The sequence below is a fragment of the Coregonus clupeaformis genome, chromosome 23 (assembly GCF_020615455.1).
Source record: "Coregonus clupeaformis isolate EN_2021a chromosome 23, ASM2061545v1, whole genome shotgun sequence".
Lineage (NCBI taxonomy): Eukaryota > Metazoa > Chordata > Actinopteri > Salmoniformes > Salmonidae > Coregonus > Coregonus clupeaformis.
Window position 1 is genome coordinate 5,488,236 of NC_059214.1, and position 22,097 is coordinate 5,510,332.

Genomic DNA, 22,097 nt, shown 5'->3' on the forward strand with positions numbered 1-22,097 from the left:
GATTGCTTGAATGTCTGAGTATTGTAGTCCTGCAGATGTTCTGAGAAATAATTACTGGAGTTGCTGAGGTTGTCGTAGAAATTTTTGACTAAAAAATAGTCAACTCAAAAATATCTCTCAAGAGACTGGAGCTTGTGAATCCAGAAATTAGACTTTATTATTGCGTAACAAAGCCGAGCCACTCCATGGAACGGCTGTCTCTCTTTGGCTTAGAGATCTCTTATATACACACAAATGCACAGTCATGTATACATAGCTTACAAAGCTACTCCCCTTAAGATCACTGATTAACATCTTTAACTGCCACGCCACTATTATCTTTGAAAGTCCAATAACACATGTTGTTTACTCCACAAGGCCATGGGCGCTTTTGCCTCTTTCCCTTATCTCATTATATTGGTGGCATGGCACAGACACTTTTTAAAAATAAAATACATACATTCATCAAAGCATGTTTACACATTGTATTGACTATATTCCTTATTTAGACATGCATCTGGACTTATAAAATGTCAATCATGTTTACTATATTTTATCTTTGACATTTCCCAACATTTTCCTTAATGATACATAAAATATTACCATAAGGTTCCAAAGAGAATAAGTAAAATGGGGATTTCTTGTCTGAGATTTTATGCATTATAAAATAGTCATGAAGGCACTCAAGTAGTTTTGCTCTACCTTTTAAAGCTTTCATATATTACAGGAAGTGGTGCTGCACCAACGTATGCATAGACCACAACATCCTCCCGACCTGCAGTGTCCGAGCACACTGCAGTCTCTGTAACAGCTCTGAACTGGTTCTCCTTCTACCTCTACAATGACTTCGGCAATGCTCTGTTCGGGGGCCTTTCAGCCAAATTAACATCATAGGTTAGAACTAATCCAGAATAGTGCTGCCAGAGTCCTCACCAAGACCAACAATTCAAACGACATCCCCCCCATCCTCGCTGACCTCCACTGGCTACATGTCAACTATAGGAGTGACTTTAAAATCCTCCTCCTACTGTTTAAACCATTGAACGGATTGTGTGGCACCTACATCAGCAAACTCATTTCTGTCAACAAACCACCTCGCGCTCTTCGCTCCAGCACTTACCACTGCTTCAAGTCAAGACACGTCTCCGTACTATGGAGGACTGAGGCTTCTGCTCCCTTCCCTCTCAGCTATGAAATGCTCTCCCTGACAGTATGAGAGCCAGTCCATGCCTAACCGGCAGGTCTCAGCACGTACGAATTGAGTACCACAGTATGAATCATAAAACCCTGAAATGGTTCTAATCGTTTTTTCACCATTCATTTTTCCATCTGGGATTTGAGAACTACTTCATATAAGTTATTTGTTTTGTGTAGGCTGGTGTGACATTTTGATAACCGCGCAAATGTCTCTCGGACAAGGAAACTTTTATCAATAATTAGCATTGCAAATTTCTTCGAGTAAATTGAGGCTAATATCTTGATAAAATAAAAAATAGGCTACTAAGTTCTCAAAATAACTTTGCTTTACAGAGAGTAGACTTATGAGACAGACAGTGATGTGGCGCTCAGTAGTGAGGCTGAGACAGGCTGCAATTCATGCAGGAGGAAGCAGAGGAGACAGAGAGAGCGGAAGCAAGTTAGGAACGGAAAAATATAAAAAATATGAACATCTCCACATTGCATTTTAATGTAGGCCTATAGGGAAGATAAGCAATCAAAATGTAAAATGTGTTTGTAGATGGACTGAGGTGACAACCTACCGCAGCCAAGGTGATAATGGCTGGGGTCGTTTTTTCCTGTTTTTGCTGTTCTCCAAATAGCATTTTAAAGTTGTTTTATTGTATAGAAATGCAGGAAAACATTTAAGTTGAAGCTCATTTACTGCATTTCTATACAATTCAAAAACTTTAAATGCTATTTGGAGAACAGCAAAAACAAGCAAAAATGACCCCATCCATTATCACCTTGGCTGCTGTAGGATCATACTTTTTTGACTTTTTGAAGAGATTAAAACATTTTCTTCTTTTGAACCTCAGCAACTCCAGTAATTCCTTCTAAAACCATCTGCAGGACTCAGACATTCAAGGAATCAACATAACTATCCGACCTCAGAGATTAAAAAAATACTATTTTTAATTAATTGTGGCATTTAGACTTTTTTACAACCACCACAACTCCTCTCATCCCCCTTCTGGATCTCACTAAAACTCAAACCCTGGTTAAGGCCCTGCCTTGGAATGACTTCGATAGCAACGCTGAATCTAGCCTTTTTTTTTTCTGATAGTGGATATAATGTTGAAAATCAGACATTGTTTTAAAGGTACAAAATCAACATATTTTATACAAGGTTAGCCAGGAGCAGGTGCAGAAATGGTTTAATAATAAGAACCATGACCAAAATCCAAAACAGGCGAAACGTACTGAACTTAACCAAAACCAATACCGCCTGATGACTGAGGCTACAGAGGGCTATATGAAGGGAGAGTAATCAGGATGGTGATGAAGTCCAGGTGTGATTAAACGATGGGGAGCAGGTGTGCGCAATGATGGTTACCAGGTGTGCGCAATGTGGGTTGCCAGGACCGGTGGTTAGTAGACCGGCGACGTCGAACGCTGGAGGGAGGGAGCAGGAGTAGGCATGGCAGTCTGTTGAAATTTGGTTACCATGATGACATAACCTGTGGTTGATTACGTTTTTAAAAATCCAATGTATTTTCCAAGTAGATTCCACAGGACTTTGACAAATGATGTTGAAACAACGTTGATTCGACCAGTTGGTGCCCAGTGGGTAGTGACTCAATGTAGTTGGCGGTAAACTCTTCTGGAGGCATCACGCTAGAAACCTGTATGGAAGATATCCATTAAAGGTACACTACATGACCAAAAGTATGTGGACACCTGCTAGTAGAACATCTCATTCCAAAATCATGGGCATTAATATGGAGTTGGTCCCCCCTTTGCTGCTATAACAGCCTCCACTCTTCTGGGAAGGCTTTCCACTAGATCAGGGATGCCCAACCCTCTTCCTGGAGATCTACTGTACTGTAGGTTTTCAGTCCAACCCTAATTTAGCATATCTGATTCAGCTAGTTAAGGTCTTGTTGAGCAGCTAATAAGTAGAATCAGGTGTGTTAAATTAGGGTTGGACTGAAAACCCACAGGACGGTAGATCTCCAGGAAGAGGGTTGGGCAGCACTGATCTAGTGGAAAGATGTTGGAACATTGGTGCGGGGACTTGCTTCCATTCAGCCACAAGAGCATTAGTGAGGTTGGGCATTGATGTTGGGCGATTAGGCCTGGCTCGCAGTCAGCGTTCCAATTCATCCCAAAGGTTTTCGATGGGGTTGAGGTCAGGGCTCTGTGCAGGCCAGTCAAGTTCTTCCACACCGATCTCGACAAACCATTTCTGTATGGACCTCGCTTTGTGCTCGGGAGCATTGTCATGCTGAAACAGGAAAGGGCTTTCCTTAAACTGTTACCACAAAGTTGAAAGCACAGAATCATCTAGAATGTCATTGTATGCTTTAGCGTTAAGATTTCCCATCACTGGAACTAAGGGGTCTAGCCCAAAACATGTACAACAGCCCTAGATCATTATTCCTCCTCCAACAAACATTACAGTTGGCACTATGCATTGGGGCAGGTAGGCAAGATTCGTCCGTCGGACTGCCAGATGGTGAAGTGTGATTCATCACTCCAGAGAACGTGTTTCCACTGCTCCAGAGTGCAATGGCGGCGAGCTTTACACCACTCCAGCTGACACTTGGCATTGTGCATGGTGATCTTAGGCTTGTGTGTGGCCTCTCGGTCATGGAAACCCATTTCATGAAGCTCTGGACGAACAGTTATTGTGCTGATGTTGCTTCCTGAGGCTGTTTGGATCTCGGTAATGAGTGTTGCAACCGAGGACAGACAATTTTTCGCGCTTCAGCACTCGGCGGTCCCGTTCTGTGAGCTTGTGTGGCCTACCACTTTGCGGCTCAGCCGTTGTTGTTCCTAGCAGTTTTCAAAATAACAGCACATACAGTTGACCGGGGCAGCTCTAGCAGGGCAGAAATTTGACAAACTGACTTGTTGGAAAGGTGGCATCTATGACTGTGCCACGTTGAAAGTCACTGAGCTCTTCAGTAAGGCCATTCCACTGCCAATGTTTGTCTATGGAGATTGCATGGCTGTGTGCTCGATTTTATACACCTGTCAGCAACGGGTGTGGCTGAAATAGCCGAATCCACTAATTTGAAGGGGTGTCCACATACTTTTGTATATATAGCGTATCTAAGTAGAGCTAGACAGAGTGTTGCCTATTCGTACCTGCTGAGACCTGCCTGTCAGACATGGAGCAGCTCTGACTGTCAGGGAGAGCATTTCATAGGTGAGAGGGAAGCGAGAAGAATGCTTGGTCATGCATAGTACGGAGACGTGTCTTGACTTGAAGCAGTGTGAGGTGGTTCGTTGATAGAAATGAGGTCGCTGATGTAGGTGGCACATAATCTTTAATTAATTGTGCCATTTTCTTTCAGCCACCATGGCGAATCTTCACAATTTTGACATCGTTCCTCAGAGACTTCTCTCACTGCTGACCAAAGCTGCAGGTGTTTTTGTTTTCTGCAGGCCTGCATGGGACAGCACACGACCCATAGGCCTTCATGGTTTACTGTACATGGTGTCCACCCACTAATAACTTGTGTTATCATGCTAATTAATAAGATTTACCAGAATACGTTTTGACGCAAGAAATGCTGTGTAGGGTGTGTTGAGGGTGTGTTGAGGATTATAGCTGCTGCAATTGTTTCTGTTCATCTTTTAAACATGTGATCACATTTCTGTCTGTAGTACTCTACTGGATAGCCAGCCTGGTCTCAGAGCATTTCGTATTATTCTGTATGTACATTTTAGAACTCAATTTAGCATGATATGTTACATTTGGTATGGTGACAGATGGTTACTTAAGGCAAAAATGAAAGGAGGGTGGTTGGTTGGTTGGTGTGGATGGGTAGGCTTATAACACAAACGTCTAGCAACCCATAGGTTGCAAGTTCAAACCTCATCAGGGACAACTTTAGCATGTTAGCAACTTTTTTATTACCTAATACTTTTTAGCTACTTTGCAATTACTTAGCATGTTAGCTAACCCTTCACCTAACCCTAACTATAACCTTAACCCTTTTAGCTAACCGATTCCCTAACCTTTACCCTTTAACCTAACTCCTAAACTTAACCTTAACCCTTTAACCTAATTTTACCCTTAGCCTAGGTTGCAGCGCATAGCTGCTGTATGTGTGACTGGTATGTGTGCTAAAATACCAACAGAGCAGAGGGCGGTAAAGATTCAAAGGAAACAGAACATTGGAGAAAGGCTTTATCAGTATGACTGAATCTATAAAACAGACTTAACACACACACCTCCAGTCCAAAGTCCAACTGCTCCTTTTAGTCCCCATACATCATGTCATTTACAGCAGCCATGAACTCTTTTGTAAACCCACAACCACAGTTCTGTATGTGTTATAAAAAAGGGATGGACACTGCTCCTTGAGTCAGTTTTGTCACTGAGGTGTTTGTGCACTGGGTTGTCTTACAATACAAGATGGCGCCAACATATATGGCAGCTCTGCTTCTAGCTCCTAAGCAACTTTTCAGTATTTGTTTGCTTTTGTGTTATTACAAGACAAGGATTTAGCTACACCCGCAATAACATCTGCTAAATATGTGTATGTGACCAATAACATTTGTTTTGATAAAATTTGATTTGATCTTGGACAAGATACCACCATTTAAGAGAGCCTCAACAATTGAACACATCAACCAAGAAGATATCAATACATTTTCTCCTTTGAACCTTGGCAACTCAAGCAATTCCTTCTCACAGTTCTCAGACAGTCTGCAGGACTACAATCAGTTGGATAAACACGCCCACGGTGAGTTTTGAACTGGGGCCTCTTGTGATGCAACACTGTCACTGACATGAAACCACTTGCTATGTACTTCGGCAATGACTTCATGTGGTATCATCATAACTCTATACACTCCCCCAATTATCCAAAAATCGAAAAAATACAAATGCTTTGACAAACCATAATGTATTGTTGTTGTATTGCTTTAATGTTGTTTAGCCACAAATAGAGATACAATTAGGTTTTTGTGAAGTCTTTGATTTTCACATGGAAAGGAAGGTGAAGCTTCATAGAACATTTGATTTGATCCAGGCTCTATCAGTACACTGAAGCACAATTACAATGATAGCTGTACTGATATAGAAAATGACCATACATTTAGTATCAATACCTTTTAGAAATTATCGCTCATATCGTTTTATTTTCAGCAAACTAAAAATCACCCCATTAAAAGCACAGATTTAGAATTACAAAATGTATTTGAATAAACATGCTTCAGCGAAAAGGAATATCAGTACAGTTATAGTACCTTAAGTACGTAACAAGCAAAAGAGTAAAAGCAATAGCTGCAGATATATACTGGTATATAGTGGTCATACACCCTTCTCCTTCTGGAAGTCTGACACTGAGGGTGTCATTTGGCCCTCACTCCCCCTGTGGTCCCCAGTAGGATGAGGGGAGAGTGGGGGTGTGGGGCGTCGATTCCCAGAAGCTGGCGTGTGGACGACTCCCAGTCCCAGCCAAACTCCAGTCTGCTGCACACACACGGATACTCCCTGTCTGCCCAACACACCCAGTCCACCGCCCTCCTCACCGCCTCCCAGCGCTCACCCCTGGGAGAACACAAACAGTAAACACATTTAGTAAAGTACACATATACAGAGAAAAGCATCAAAGAAAACTAAACATAGACACCCTTATCCCAAGAAAAACACATGAAACATGAACTTTCTCAAGTTCTAATTTAGACTGCAGACCAGAGAGACCTAGAGCCATCTATATATGGTGGATCAGATAGATGTACCTAGGCTGAGGAGCGTGGTCCAGGTCCAGACGGAACAGGCTGAGCAGCAGCTTCCCCTCCTCCAGCCTCCTCACCCTCATCAGCTGCAGCACCAGCAGACTGGCCACCAGCCTCAGGATGTCAGCATGAGCCCTCACACCTGACACACACATGAATGACACGCAATCACGCAATATTTTTTTACATTTTCCTTACTGCTCAAAAAAAGCCCAGAGAACCCCAAACAAACAGTCTTCATAGGCTCCCAAACAAACAGTCTTCATAGGCTCCCAGACAAACAGTTCTCTAGTAACAGTCTGTAGCGCAGCGCAGCGTACTGTACTGTAGTGCAGTGTAGTGTAGTGTAGTGCAGTGCAGTGTACTGTAGTGCAGTGTAGTGTACTGTAGTGCAGTGTACTGTAGTGTAGTGCAGTGTACTGTAGCGTAGTGTAGTGTAGCCTACCTAAAGAGCTTATGCCCTTCTTCTTCAGGAAAACGTTCGCAAAGTATGTCACATCCACATTGAGGAGGGATCCCAGGCTGCCAGAACACTCCCAGAAACCTTCCTGGAACAAACAAACAAAACAAAACAATTCCCCTCTATACAATGACGGCTTTTTGGCACACAATGGCTGCCATTGGTGCCACACATTGGAAGTGGATGAAGTGAGTTTCCTTCCCCATATCATGTAAACTCAGCAAAAAAAGAAATGTCCTCTCACTGTCAACTACATTTATTTTCAGCAAACTTAAGATGTGTAAATATTTGTATGAACATAACAAGATTCAACAACTGACATAAACTTAGCAAGCTCCACAGACATGTGACTAACAGAAATTGAATAATGTGTCCCTGAACAAAGGGGGGGTCAAAATCAAAAAAGTAACAGTCAGTATCTGGTGTGGCCACCAGCTGCGTTAAGTACTGCAGTGCATCTCCTCCTCATGGACTGCACCAGATTTGCCAGTTCTTGCTGTGAGATGTTACCCCACTCTTCCACCAAGGCACCTGCAAGTTCCCAGACATTTCTGGGGGGAATGGCCCTAGCCCTCACCCTCCGATCCAACAGATCAAAGACGTGCTCAATGGGATTGAGATCCGGGCTCTTCGCTGGCCAGAACACTGACATTCCTGTCTTGCAGGAAGTCACGCACAGAACGAGCAGTATGGCTGGTGGCATTGTCATGCTGGAGGGTCATGTCAGGATGAGCCTGCAGGAAGGGTACCACATGAGGGAGGAGAATGTCTTCCCTGTAACGCACAGCGTTGAGATTGCCTGCAATGACAACAAGCTCAGTCCGATGATGCTGTGACACACCACCCCAGACTATGACGGACCCTCCACCTCCAAATCGATCCCGCTCCAGAGTACAGGCCTTGGTGTAAGGCTCATTCCTTTGACGATAAACGCGAATCCGACCATCACCCCTGGTGAGACAAAACCGCGACTCGTCAGTGAAGAGCACTTTTTGCCAGTCCTGTCTGGTCCAGCGACAGTGGGGTTGTGCCCATAGGCGACGTTGTTGCCGGTGATGTCTGGTGAGGACCTGCCTTACAACAGGCCTACAAGCCCTCAGTCCAGCCTCTCTCAGCCTATTGCGGACAGTCTGAGCACTGATGGAGGGATTGTGCGTTCCTGGTGTAACTCGGGCAGTTGTTGTTGCCATCCTGTACCTGTCCCGCAGGTGTGATGTTCGGATGTACCGATCCTGTGCAGGTGTTGTTACACGTGGTCTGCCACTGCGAGGACGATCAGCTGTCCGTTCTGTCTCCCTGTAGTGCTGTCTTAGGCGTCTCACAGTACAGACATTTGAATTTATTGCCCTGGCCACATCTGCAGTCCTCGTGCCTCCTTGCAGAATGCCTAAGGCACGTTCACGCAGATGAGCAGGGACCCTGGGCATCTTTCTTTTGGTGTTTTTCAGAGTCAGTAGAAAGGCCTCTTTAGTGTCCTAAGTTTTCATAACTGTGACCTTAATTGCCTACCGTCTGTAAGCTGTTAGTGTCTTAACGACCGTTCCACAGGTGCATGTTCATTAATTGTTCATGGTTAATTGAACAAGCATGGGAAACAGTGTTTAAACCCTTTACAATGAAGATCTGTGAAGTTATTTGGATTTTTACAAATAATCTTTGAAAGACAGGGTCCTGAAAAAGGGACGTTTCTTTTTTTGCTGAGTTTACAATGCTTAGAGTATGTGGAAATATCTTTCTGAATTCATTCTATGTTCCTGCACTGTGTTATTAATAAACAATAGAATGGATATACGTAGATATGATTAGTTAACTGTTTTCTATCACTAATATAGTATTTTATTTGCACATGAGGCTGGCCTTGAGAAAAGGGAATGGTTCCTGTACTTACTGAGTGCTGGAGGGCAAAAATCTCTGGCCATTTCACTACATCAAGAATATTCTTCCTGAATTCAAAACCACCCCTCCTGAAATCAAAAACCACCTCATTAGGATACCACAGAGATACACGTAACAATAAACCTCTCCAATACAGTACATACACAGACAGACAGACACACATCATACCTTTCACTATCTCCTTCACATTTCAGTAAGTCCTTTCTTACCACCAGATGTTTTTGTGGTTGTGGTTTTATTCGCTGTAGTAACGGTAGTAGTTGACGTGGTCGTCTTATTAGTTGTTGTGTCCCAAGAGGGCTACCGAAGAGAGAGGATTCACGTGGCCCTGCTGCCTCAGAACTGGACCTTGTAGAACCATGTAAGGCCACTAAAGGACGGGTCAGATGAGCGCCATGAGCGGTGGGTAAAAGTGAGATACCAGAGCCTTGAAGTAGTCCGCCAGTAGGTGTTGCCCCAAAACTAAACCCCATTGGTGGGGCTGAGCCTACAGGTGGAGGGGGTGGGGGGGCGGCCTTCGCTCCCTCAATAGAGCCAAATGAGATACCAGGGGCTGCTAAACCTGTAGTCATAGAACTGGTTGAAGGGGAGCCAAACAGGGAGCCTTGAGGTGGTCTGCCTGCAGTTGATGCCCCAAAATGTAACATTGCTGATGGTGCAAGGTTAAGGGGAGGTAGAGGCCACTTTCCACCACCAGAAATCACCACTCCTTCTGAAGAAGCCCCAAATAAACCACCAGAGGGCACCAAACCTGAAATTAAACTTGTACTGGCTGTGGCCTCGAACAAAGAACCTTGAGGTCGGCTGCTTTGAGACCCTGCCCACCCGCCCCTGAAACCAAACGCTGAAGAGGGCACAGAGGCAGGGAGAACAGGAGGCTGCTGGCAGTGGTCCAACTCCACCAGTCCATATTCCATATCCTCAGGTAAGCCATGATACATGTCCACCACATTGCTAGTCTTACACATTGACACTTTCACAGGATAGGGCTCTGGGGGTTTGGATAGTGGCATGTCCCCACCGGCTTGCAGTCTCTGGAACGTAGCAGTATGGGAGATACCACTAAAAGGTCTCGGAGGGGCCTCCCTTGTGCAACTCATTGCTTGACGCTCATTTGAGACAGGAGCAGAGGGAGGATTCAGAGAATCTGAAACTGCGGCGGAGAGAGACTGCGGCTGAGGAGGAAGAGCATCAGACACAAGGAGAGACTTACGCTGTGAATGAAGAACGGATGGAAGAGGAGGAGGAGAGGAATAACAAGGAGAAGGATGAGGAAGATGAGGAGGAGACTTCTTCCGGGAGAGAGGCATTCCCATTTTCCACCTCTGGGGCTCTACAGGGTCAAAGGCCGGATCGGCACAAACCTTCCTGTGTCCGTCCTCCTGTCTACCGAGCGCCCGCCTCACTCTCTTTCGTTGAGACTGGAGGGTCTCCAGCATATCCAGTTGTTTGGAAGCAGCGGATGGGGTGACTAGGCTGACTGACATCAATTGGGTACATGAATAGGGGTGAGACAGAACCTCACTATGCATGAATACTGAGCCACCAAGTGGGTCTTCAGGGTGCTGTAAAACAAAGACAACAGTTCAGTGATAAAACATTTTTTACAGGGACCATTTTTCTTTACAGGTAACAGCAAGAAAGAGGCAGATGTATGCTCCTCTTCGTCCCCCATACCCTCCTCCAGGAAGGTTTTCAAGCATGATTTTACCATTGACCAATTCTCCTTCTCCACCCCTCCCTCCTCCTCCTCGTAGACTTTGAGGAAAACACGCCCTGGCTCGCTATCTATCGAGTCTGACATGGAGGCCATCCCACTTCCCAGATCCTCCTCCTCATCTCTCTGCCAGCTGAGGTAAGGTAAGAAGTCGACGTCCTCATCTGAGATGAGCTTGGGAACGTCTGTGAAGCCCATGTCAGGCTGCTCTGAGTCCTGGGAGAGAGAACACATCAGAACATTGTCTTTTTGAACATTTGTATTGAGTATTGTTGATGTGTGTGTGTGGCAGACGTACCCTCTCCTCGATGGCCACAAAGCTGGTGAACTGAGACAGGATGGAGAACTCTTTGCTCAGCTCAATGATGAAGGACTTCAGCTCTGCTTTCTTCCCCTGAGAGAATTGATACTAGATATGTAACAAAACATTCCACACACACAAACAGCACAGGTAGTGTACACACTCCATACAAAATCTAATATGTTCACACACCTCATGTTCGGCCTCGTTGGTGTGAAGACTGCCATCCTCGTAGTCTCTGATAACGGCCCTCGCTGTAAGCTTATGAAGGAACTGAAACACACACACAAGTGTTCAGTATGATGTTAAGCAGTATAAACAGTGAGGTGTGGATGGTGGTCTCACCGTGCCCCTGGTCTTCTGCAGCTCAGTGGTGGACACCATGGTCTCAATGTCCTGACCACTCAGGTCTCCAAGAAGAGTGGCCTACAGCACCAGACACATGGACAGGTTAGTCTCACAGCGCTGTGTGATCTGTGCATGTCATGTCCACGCACACATTCACGCATTCACACATCAGGCTTTCTGTTAGCCGGTAAAAGCTGGCTTTTGGCTGATAAAAAAACGGAAAAGCCGAGAAATAAAATTGGCGCTGGCCAACTGTCCAGGAGAAGAAAAATCCCATTGCAAAAAAATAGCTTTTTAGCATTGATGGAAATACATTTGACTGGTCATGCTTATCGGTCTATAGGCTAATTTAGTGTAATTATATTGGTGTGTGTGTACAGTATATTCGTTATGTAGGCCTATCTTATTCATCACACGCGTTTAGCATACTGATACAGAGCCCTTGAGCGGAAAATCTGTCAGACAGCGCGAGAGCTGCTGCTACAGCATCTCAAACAGCAAACACAGGCAACGGGAGGCAGGTTTCATCAGCGCGTCACACACCACTTTGCATTGAGCTGGAGGCTGTATGCATTTAGAAAACATATACTTAAATTGTTTGAAACCTGAATGTTATAATACATATTATGAGGCATGTCTTACCTTGCTTCAAAGTAGCCTAACCAAAATCAGTTTCATTGTCCAGTAGCCAAAGGCAAAATCCTAGTCAACCCATGCTAGTTGTTGCATATTAGATCTCCCCTTTCTAAATTTCGAACGGATATTTTAATCTCTTGTCACATGAAACCGTTCGCATGTGCAGTGCCCTTTTGACAACAGTGTTTTCCCGCTAATTGCATTATGGAACGAACATCCGCACATAGAAACAATAGTTTATTAACATTTTAAGCTAAACGTTCTGATCTGTTGCATCAGACTTTTTAAGGTTTATGTAGCCTAGGGCTACTGGTTGTATGAATTTGGGATCTATCGTCCCACAACTGTCCCAGAGTCAGTTTGGAATAGGCCATTTCTTTCTCGACCAGAAGACCAATAGAATAGGTCAACTTTTTTACTATGGGGGGATAGTAGATTGACATAAGCTAGTGATTTTGCTATTTGTTTCTGAGGGAACAATTGATGTGGACAGTTATTTTAACATCTTCAAACTGTAGTAAGGACTGCACATCGTTGCATCCTCAACTTGCATGTTCTGTTAATATGAATTACTATAATCTAAAATGTGATTTTTGTCATTCTGAGCACTGTGGGTGGACGCCCTAATCAGGTTACACACCCAATACATATGGGTTCTGTACATTTCTCAAATGTCCGGTAAATTAAAATGCTGCCGGTCAAATGTCCGGCACCACATTTTCCTAACGGAAATCCTGGCACACACATACACACACACACCTCAATGACAGTATACCTGTGTACAGTGTTGCACAAAGCCGTAGACCAGGGTGTGGCAATCAGAGAAGAGTGCGTGGAGCTGAGAGGGGGCCTGGACAGGGGGGGATGCTGAGGGGTTAAACTGCTGCCACTTCACAGACACAGAGCTGCAGCCTGGAGACACCATGCGCTTCACCTGACACGCCACCTGACACAAACACGGACGCAAACGGGTGTTTAAAGGGATAGTTCACCCAAGTTGACCTCATGTTGTGTGGTTGAGTTGGAACCAAAGATAATATCTAGATATCTGATGACAAAGGAGAGATCAGTGTAAAAGTGTGTTGTTACCTTCTCTATCCAGGTGTGCTTTGTCTTTGTGTCAAAGAACTCATAGGCCCCTCCCCCTGCCTGGGCCAGGGCCCGCAACATGTGGCGATTGGCTGTTGGGCTGAGGCCGCAGGTGAAGAGGCGGCTGTGCTGGCAATGCTCTTTGACCAGCTGCATGGTCAGCGCCTGGTTCTGGACGTGGCCGTCTGACAGCAGCAGCAGGTTCCTCACACCCTGCGACGGAGGCAGCAGACTCAGGCTGCGCAGGGGCCTCCACAGCTCGGTGCTGCCCCCAACAGGTTGGGAGGACTAACATCAACAACAGGGGAAAGTATAGCACAGGGAATATTTACATTTACATTTTAGTCATTTAGCAGACGCCCTTATCCAGAGCGACTTACAGTTAGTGAGTGCATACATTTTCATACTGGCCCCCCGTGGGAAATGAACTCACAACCCTGACGTTGCAAGTGCCATGCTCTACCAACTGAGCTACAGGGGAATAAGAACATGACCAAGTACAACATTTACATGGACACGATACACAGCATATAAATAGTTACCTATTTATATGCTCTGAAAAACAATGTGTCCCTAATATTCTAGAGACTAATGATAAAGGATTGTTATTGGCCCCTGGGCCTGTCCGTCAGCACTCACCATGATGAACTTCTTGGCTGGTTTGAGGGCCTCGACTAGAGGGTGGGCAGAGAGGAAAGCCTCCTGCTGGTCTGTAAGACACAACCACATCCAGACAGATGAGTATGGGGGAAAGGCTACAGCCTCTTACTGTCAAACTCTTCAGTCTGACGTAAAGCAAAAAACGAAGTACCCCACTAACAAAGTGTATGCAAACAACATGATACATGATTTAGAAGATTTAGAAGTTGATTTAGCTCAGTTTGAAGACTGGTTGAATGGGAGCCCACCTGAGCCAAAGGAGATGACGTTGACTCGGACGCTGTGGTGGTCCAGGGTATTGAGGAGCTGCAGGGCAATTCTCCTGGCATTCTGGAGAGCTTCTCCTCTCATGGACTCAGACGAGTCCAACAGAATGATAACTTCACTGGGGTCAGACATGGAACTGGGGCTGGGCTCAAAGTCTGGGTAGAACACCAACATACAGGCCTGGGGAGAAGGAAAATGTAAAGAGATGGATATGAATGGACAATGAGGGAAGGAGAGATGGAGAGGGATACTGACCAGGCCGTATTTTTGAGGGACAGATGTACAGTATAGAGAGACTGACCTGGCTTTCTTTGTCTGGGTGTTTCTCCACCCACATCCTGGGCAGGTGGATCTGAGCCAGACTGAAGCAGAGCAGGAACCCATCTGGGCCCAGAGTCTCACCTGGACACGTCCTCACCACCGCCTTACAGTCTGTCCTCTGGGGTTAACACAACACACACACTGTTACACACACCTTTACACACGCACGCACATATACGGAAGCACAGACACACACTCAAGCATGCACACACATAGCTCGTTCTGCTGAGTTACCTTGATCTTGACTTTGTGGGTGAGACAGCGCAGGTTGATGATCTCATTGGGCATTTCAATACACATGTCCAGACTGAACGCCCTGAGGAGAGAAAAACAAACAGTTCAGTATGGGGAGAGACAGACAGACACTACAGGTCAGATTGTGGAGAGACAGACAGACACTACAGGTCAGCATGTGGAGAGACAGACAGACACTACAGGTCAGCATGTGGAGAGACAGACAGACACTACATGTCAGCATGTGGAGAGACAGACAGACACTACAGGTCAGCATGTGGAGGGACAGACAGACACTACAGGTCAGCATGTGGAGAGACAGACAGACACTACAGGTCAGCATGTGGAGAGACAGACAGACACTACAGGTCAGCATGTGGAGAGACAGACAGACACTACAGGTCAGCATGTGGAGAGACAGACAGACACTACAGGTCAGCATGTGGAGAGACAGACAGACACTACAGGTCAGCATGTGGAGAGACAGACAGACACTACAGGTCAGCATGTGGAGAGACAGACAGACACTACAGGTCAGCATGTGGAGAGACAGACAGACACTACAGGTCAGCATGTGGAGAGACAGACAGACACTACAGGTCAGCATGTGGAGAGACAGACAGACACTACAGGTCAGCATGTGGAGAGACAGACAGACACTACAGGTCAGCATGTGGAGAGACAGACAGACACTACAGGTCAGTATGTGGAGAGACAGACAGACACTACAGGTCAGCATGTGGAGAGACAGACAGACACTACAGGTCAGCATGTGGAGAGACAGACAGACACTACAGGTCAGCATGTGGAGAGACAGACAGACACTACAGGTCAGCATGTGGAGAGACAGACAGACACTACAGGTCAGCATGTGGAGAGAGACAGACACTACAGGTCAGCATGTGGAGAGACAGACAGACACTACAGGTCAGCATGTGGAGAGACAGACAGACACTACAGGTCAGCATGTGGAGAGACAGACAGACACTACAGGTCAGCATGTGGAGAGACAGACAGACACTACAGGTCAGCATGTGGAGAGACAGACAGACACTACAGGTCAGCATGTGGATGTACCGTAGAAGAGGGAATATCAGAGGTAAATATAAGGATACAGGACTGGTGTCCCCATCCCTCCAGGGCTGGCATAGAGGAACACTCACCCCTGGGAATCCAGGTTGGTCACACACACCTTCTCCAAAGTCACCTGAGAGAGAGACACACAACGACACATGCATGACGCAAACCTGAACACATCATTAATAGCATGTAAATAAATCAATCCATCTATCCAGTCCCTCCTACCTGAGTCCTCTGGTTGAGCGCCGAGCTCTGTTGCCATGGCACCACACTACCGGGCAGCGAGAAGTTGATCAGGCCCTCCATGACGACGAGCTCGGTGACGAAGGTGACTTTGATCAGGACGGTGGCACTGGCAGGCAGGTTCCCAACGCTGATGGTGAACACATCCTGAGGGAACACAAAGATGACATCACCATTATGACTCAAGACATGATAAGAAAGACTGAAACCAGAGATTGTATTTCAACCATAGAATCATCATTACCTGATTTAAAAGAATGATACGAGACCTTAGTCTATCAAGAGCTTGGGACTAAGGTTCTATCTGCATTTTTTCCCTAATTTAGTTATTGACATAGCCTTGTTCTGTTCAATGTTCTCTACCTATATAGTACTCTAAATACCCCAATTCATGTTGTTAAGTTCAAAAGAATACAAGACTTTAAAAAGTTGCTGACACCATTCAAACCAATGAGGGTTCAGAACTTTAAAGCCAATTATCTCAGAATCATCTTTTTGCAGATAGAACCTTATAGTCCCAAACTCTCGATATGACATAGCGTACTAAAGAGAGCACATTCTATTTCCTGGTCAATGTAAAGTAACAAAGTGTGTGTCTGCAGAGAGGTGAGGAGGTAGGGAGAGACGTACAGGTGCATCCTGGTCCATTAGGTAAGCTCCATGGCCTCTCTCTATAGCCTGTTTATACTCTTTACGTGCCTGCTGCTTCTCCTTCACCTGGGACAGAGGGACATAACAGCTCACAACACAATACTACACATGCAGAACGGATCACTGTGTGCTGCTGAGAGGGTGGGGGTGAATTACCTGTCCCACTACATGCTTCCCATTGATGAAGGCCTCAAAGCCACACACAGCAGCAGAATCATCCAATGGGAAGACGTATTTGGCTTCGATGGGGGCTGTTCTCTGATTGGTGTATGTCTGGAAGATGATGACCTGGTAGCCAATAAGAGAGAGGCCTGTTACTGAGGGACTTATGTCATGGTACAATAAAGGTAAACAGTCCAGTCCAGTCAAGTAAAACTCAGTGATGTTTGCTCCAGTCCAATCCAATCCAGCCCATTCTATTCCAGTCCAATCCAGCCCATTCCATTCAAGTCCAGTCAATTCCAATCCAGTCCAATCCAGCCCAGTCAAATCAAGTATAGTCCAGTGGTACCTGGCAGAGCAGATCCATCAGCTTGGCCCTGACGTGGACGGCCTGTAGAGGGAGTGGTTGTCCAGAACTGTCCAGCAGGCCTGCAGTCACCTCCTCTAGAGGGTTTTTACACCTCCCAACACCCTCCTCATCCTCACCACAGGACACTACACACAGACAGGTCATCAATAACAGCCTCACAACAAGCTAAAGTACATATTCTAAATCTAGTCTATATTGTTGCTCATTGACCTTCCTATTCCCTTGTTAATTGGGTCTGCTGTTGACGTACGGTCCTGTGTTTGTTTGTATGTTTATGATAAAGAGTTGTTGAATTGAATTCTTACCGAGGTCAGAGGGAGAGACAGGAAGTGGCAGCACGGTAGAGGAAGTATCTATGGTGGGCTGGAAGTCTTTCAGCTGGTCCTCCTCCAGTCTGAACTGAACCACATACTGCAGCCTCACCTGCTCCGGGCTGTACACGACGTACTCATCATCCTGGAACACACACATATATATATACACATCAGTAACACACACAGACACCATCCCACACGATCTAAACATTACAATGTCAGCATTAGCACTGAACAAATACAGCCAGGTACAGAATATAAAAAGGGTGACCTCAAACTCAGAGGGTGTCTTGGGGGTACAGCGGACCCCATGTACACTGTGGTATCCCTCGGGGGCGTGAGTCAGGCTGCTGTCCCTCTTCTGGAGGTGCGTACAGCGCCCCAACGCCACGTCACACACCAGCAGCAGCCGACTGCCGTCCGTCACACTGGGCTTAGAGTACCTCAAACTGGTACTGAGGATACACACAGAGAATACAATGACAATATTCACACTGTTGCTGATAACTTATCTGGCATATGATGTTGTCTACTGACCTCATTGAATCACTGAAATAGATGCCACCGCCCAAATTCCCAATGTCTGTTCTCTCAATTCCATGATGCTCCACTCCAACCCTGGGCAGTAACAGACCCCTAGAGACAGAGAATTGAATTGATAATATACCACGTCAGTGATGTACAATATGTCAAACTCAGGTGTGTGTGGGTGTGTGTGTTCACCGAGACAAGATCCCCACAAAGCTGCTGGGGCTAGAGGAGTGGAGGAGGGGCTTAATGTTTCCAAGCCCCTCCCTAAACATCTGTAGCTCCACCTCTCTGCTTACTTTCAGAACCTGCAGGATCTGCACCTGTCTGTAGGAGAGAGATGGAGAGAGTTAGGCACGCACGCCCGCGCGCACACACACACACACACACACACACACACTGCAGTGGGTCTGTACCTGTCCTGTAGCAGTTCGGTGACAGACAGAAACTCAGGACCAGGGGGAACTCTTTCAATGCTGCACCTCAGGGCACGGTACTTCCCGAGACAGGAAGGGGCAGTGCTTCTCAGCGTGACCTCGCTGACATTCAACACATCTCTGATTAACTACAACAGAGAGTCGTGTTAAACACGCAGTTCATTCTTGTTCTCTTCTTCTTTCAAAAAAGATGAGAACGGAGAGACGTCCTCCTCACATTTTTCTTTTTATTTAAACAGTTTAGAATAAAGATGTAAGGGTCTATTTTATTGGGGAGAAAGTCAATAATTGGTTGGTAGAGTGCAGCACTACCCTGTGCAGTGCTCATTCTGCTAAAAAAGAACATGGTGTTTGTGTGTGTGTGTTACCTGGCAGAGGTCCAGCTGTGATGAGATAAGTTTAGTGTGGACGGGGAGGCGGGACAGGTCCGTTTTGTGGGGCAGGAGGGTGTAGACCTCCTCCATCAGCGAGACCACCTCAGTGTCTGGCCCCTCCCCCTGTCTCAGCCTCCTCTGGACCTGTAGCAGCAGCCCTTCAGCCCTGCTCACCTACACACAACAACAACACAGCTTTAGTGAACACAAGCACTCAGACACCAACAGACAGACAGATAGACAGGTTAATACAGTATGCATTATGAACAGTGAGAGCCAACCACATCTCACTTACATCGTTGAGACTGAGGCTGGTGAATGGAACCTTGAGGACGTTGTCCAGACAACCAAGGGCCTCTGCCCAGAGCAGCTCCACGAACACACCCACTTCCTGTGATAGGGTGCTGCAGCTCAGCTTCTCCTCCAGCAGCAGCTGTAAATTATAACACATGTTAATCAACCACCCCTGACTGCCAATCACAGCACTGATTACTATACTACAGTGCAGAATCACATAATCTAAATCTCACAGTGGGGTGCCAACATCTATTAGGTTATTTCTCAGGAAATGGGTCGAAAAGTGCAAATCTGATATAATATGTCATGTCTGTCTGTATTTTAAGAGACTGTGTGTCTATACATTAGGGGGAGTTTCTGACCTGCTGCAGGCTGGCAGAGCCCAGGTCCGGAACCTCTGGAGGGAGGGTGGTCCTCAGTGTGAGGCCTCTGACCTGCAGCTCCTTCCTGAGAGTCTGATAGACCTTCACAGCCTCCTCTGAGACAGAGAAGAACACCTGCTTGTCTTGCACAGCTTCTGACTGACAGACAAACAGAGGACAATTCACAGTTTAACCTCAAATTCATAATCTCCAGAATCATACCAGGGTCCACATACTGTATGTGAAAACAGCCATTTTCTACATTCTGTGGTCAAGGCATAGAGGGATAATTCACCCAAATGATAATCGTACCTCATTTTATGGATAACTAGCCAATGGATCCCAGTGAATCAATGACCTAAGACATGAGCTCACCTTAGCACCATGGTCCTCTCTCCAGTACCTCACTACACGGTACTGCTGCTGTCCTCCCTTTCCTCTGCTACTCTGCAGCTCCAACACCGACCATGTGCTGCTGTTAGCCTAGAAAACACACAGGTACACACACCCTATAGTATGATACACATACACTAAACAACCAGGTAAAGACAGGTATGTCACAAAACAGGATCAGCAAGTAAAGATGACGTGAGCTAAATACACTGTATGACGTCTATGGGTGGTCTTACCTTTTCAAAAATTGAGTATTTGGCCACTTGGAAATTTGTTGGATATGTTGGAAGATCATTGTCACTTTCAGTGTACACTCTAAATGAAAATAAAAACACAAAACTAATCATGTAGCTTGTTACTACATTACTGTAGGTCAATTACATGGGTTGCATACAACAAATAGATAACCTAGGTTATTCAATTTGTTAGTACTCTGGTATAAGGCCTGTGTAATCTAATGTGAGGCCATGACAGGTTATAGTCAGGAGGGAAGGTATGACATATACTGTAGTCCAGCAGTGATTGGCAGGTGAGTGTACAGTAGGTACACACTTGAATTTGCCCAGGTAAGTTCCAGTTCTCTTTGGATTCTTTGCCCTCTCGGCTTGATTGACAGCATTCAGAGTGAGTGACTGAACTTCAGACTTCTGTTCTGCAGCCGGCTGGCTCGTCACCTTCAGAACTTTAAACACACACGACACACACAATACACACCCTCTGTCAAAATCCAGTTCTTTTTTAAATGACACAAACACACACACCCTTGTCAAAAGAGCATCATTTTTCAAACACATGACAACATATGCAAAGACACACCAATAGTGAGCACACGGAGCCTTTATCAGTTAAGACGCAACTGTTAGCAAAAGCAGCCTCCTGATTAACTCAAGACTCTGCTCTGGGTAAATGAGTCAACATGTTGTCTATGGAGACACCCCCATTGTGATTGTGTCAAAGGAGAATGCCTAAAGATGATAAACCCTTGCTCTGCTTGCTGTATGCGCAAGACGCTTTCCGTGGGAAATATACATGCCTGAATTCAAGGGAATGGTGGCATAATTTTTGTGTAACTTTGTATATTTTTTTAACCAATAAAGCATATAGGAATTTGGGACAATGGCAGAGTTGTGGACCTTAGAAGAGGAAAAGTTTGGTTTCTACCTGACTGAGAGGGAGAGGGTGAGGCCGGTCTGGGTGTGAAGAGAGAGGGAGGGGTAGAGGGAGGGGGGGAAAGGCGGTACTCCTCTACAGGCAGCAGGACTCCCTTTTCCAGGCAGCGTGACACATACTCCACCCCTACTACTGGAATTTGGTGCTTCTTCACATTCCGCACCCGGCTGGAGCTCAGACTGGACACGCTGCTTGTCACTATCAGAGTGCACTGTGGGGGAGAGAGAGAGGTGGGGGAGGAAGGAAAGGAGGAAGGGGAGGGAGAGAGAGTATGAAAGACAGAAAGCATCAATCCCTCCAACATGTTTTAATCTGACCAATGAAGGTGAGATATTCAAGTGTTTCTGTGTCACTATCAACCTGACCTGTTTATTGACCACATAGGAAATGCTGCCCCCATTCTCTGTTATTGCCAGCTTCAGTCTCTTCTTCTCCTTATAAGGCACATTCTTCAGCTCCAAAACCACAGAACAGTTGTCAAACAGAGCCATAGCTACCTGAATAAATGAAGTAGGCTATTAAATTATAAGAAACACATTTTAGTCTCACTTTTATGCATTTGAAAAGTAAATGAGCGCAAACATTGTAATATACGCTCTCTTGTCAAGTTGTCATGGTGTACAAGTAACTACAACCTGTTTGTCAAATGAAAATCGAAGCAGATGCGTACTTTCTTCACCATGGAGTGGAGTTTAGGTCGTTAATGCGTAGGTACCCCAACAATGCTACACATTCAAATCTGTATAGAACATCTGTAGCTAACTATTTTACCGTAAACTCGAGTAGACGTCCGACTATTGCTTTCTTGCAGTGTTGAGAACATTACACTCAGAAAAATACGAGGTCAAATCATGACGTCAGTGATCTTCAGGTCTGAAAGTCGGAGCTCTAGA

At 45.6% G+C, this 22,097-nt stretch overlaps 1 protein-coding gene across 5 annotated transcripts; it reads right to left on the reverse strand.

Moving 5' to 3' along the window:
* Positions 1-6,060: 6,060 nt before the first annotated feature.
* LOC121536875 (protein mono-ADP-ribosyltransferase PARP4) lies at positions 6,061-22,097 on the reverse strand. 5 transcript variants are annotated; one of them, XM_045206507.1, is made up of 34 exons: positions 21,976-22,097; positions 21,570-21,697; positions 21,196-21,415; positions 20,587-20,716; positions 20,271-20,349; positions 20,017-20,124; positions 19,642-19,800; positions 19,278-19,415; positions 18,977-19,156; positions 18,588-18,736; positions 18,367-18,498; positions 18,181-18,279; positions 17,915-18,098; positions 17,635-17,785; positions 17,309-17,454; positions 16,954-17,085; positions 16,777-16,863; positions 16,129-16,293; positions 15,987-16,030; positions 14,824-14,905; positions 14,570-14,707; positions 14,250-14,448; positions 13,981-14,051; positions 13,342-13,629; positions 13,028-13,198; positions 11,614-11,694; positions 11,461-11,541; positions 11,266-11,361; positions 10,962-11,183; positions 9,419-10,815; positions 9,243-9,318; positions 7,340-7,442; positions 6,898-7,036; positions 6,061-6,706 (listed from the first exon to the last, which is right to left on the reverse strand). In XM_045206507.1, exons 1-34 carry the CDS (start codon positions 22,025-22,027, stop codon positions 6,508-6,510), a joined length of 5,826 nt encoding a protein of 1,941 aa, XP_045062442.1. In that variant the 5' UTR covers positions 22,028-22,097; the 3' UTR covers positions 6,061-6,507. The 5 variants fall into 5 exon arrangements, with proteins under 5 accessions (XP_045062442.1, XP_045062444.1, XP_045062443.1 ...); XM_045206509.1 differs by having other exon boundaries at positions 21,570-21,701; XM_045206508.1 differs by lacking the exon at positions 21,976-22,097 and adding an exon at positions 21,875-21,967 and having other exon boundaries at positions 21,570-21,701.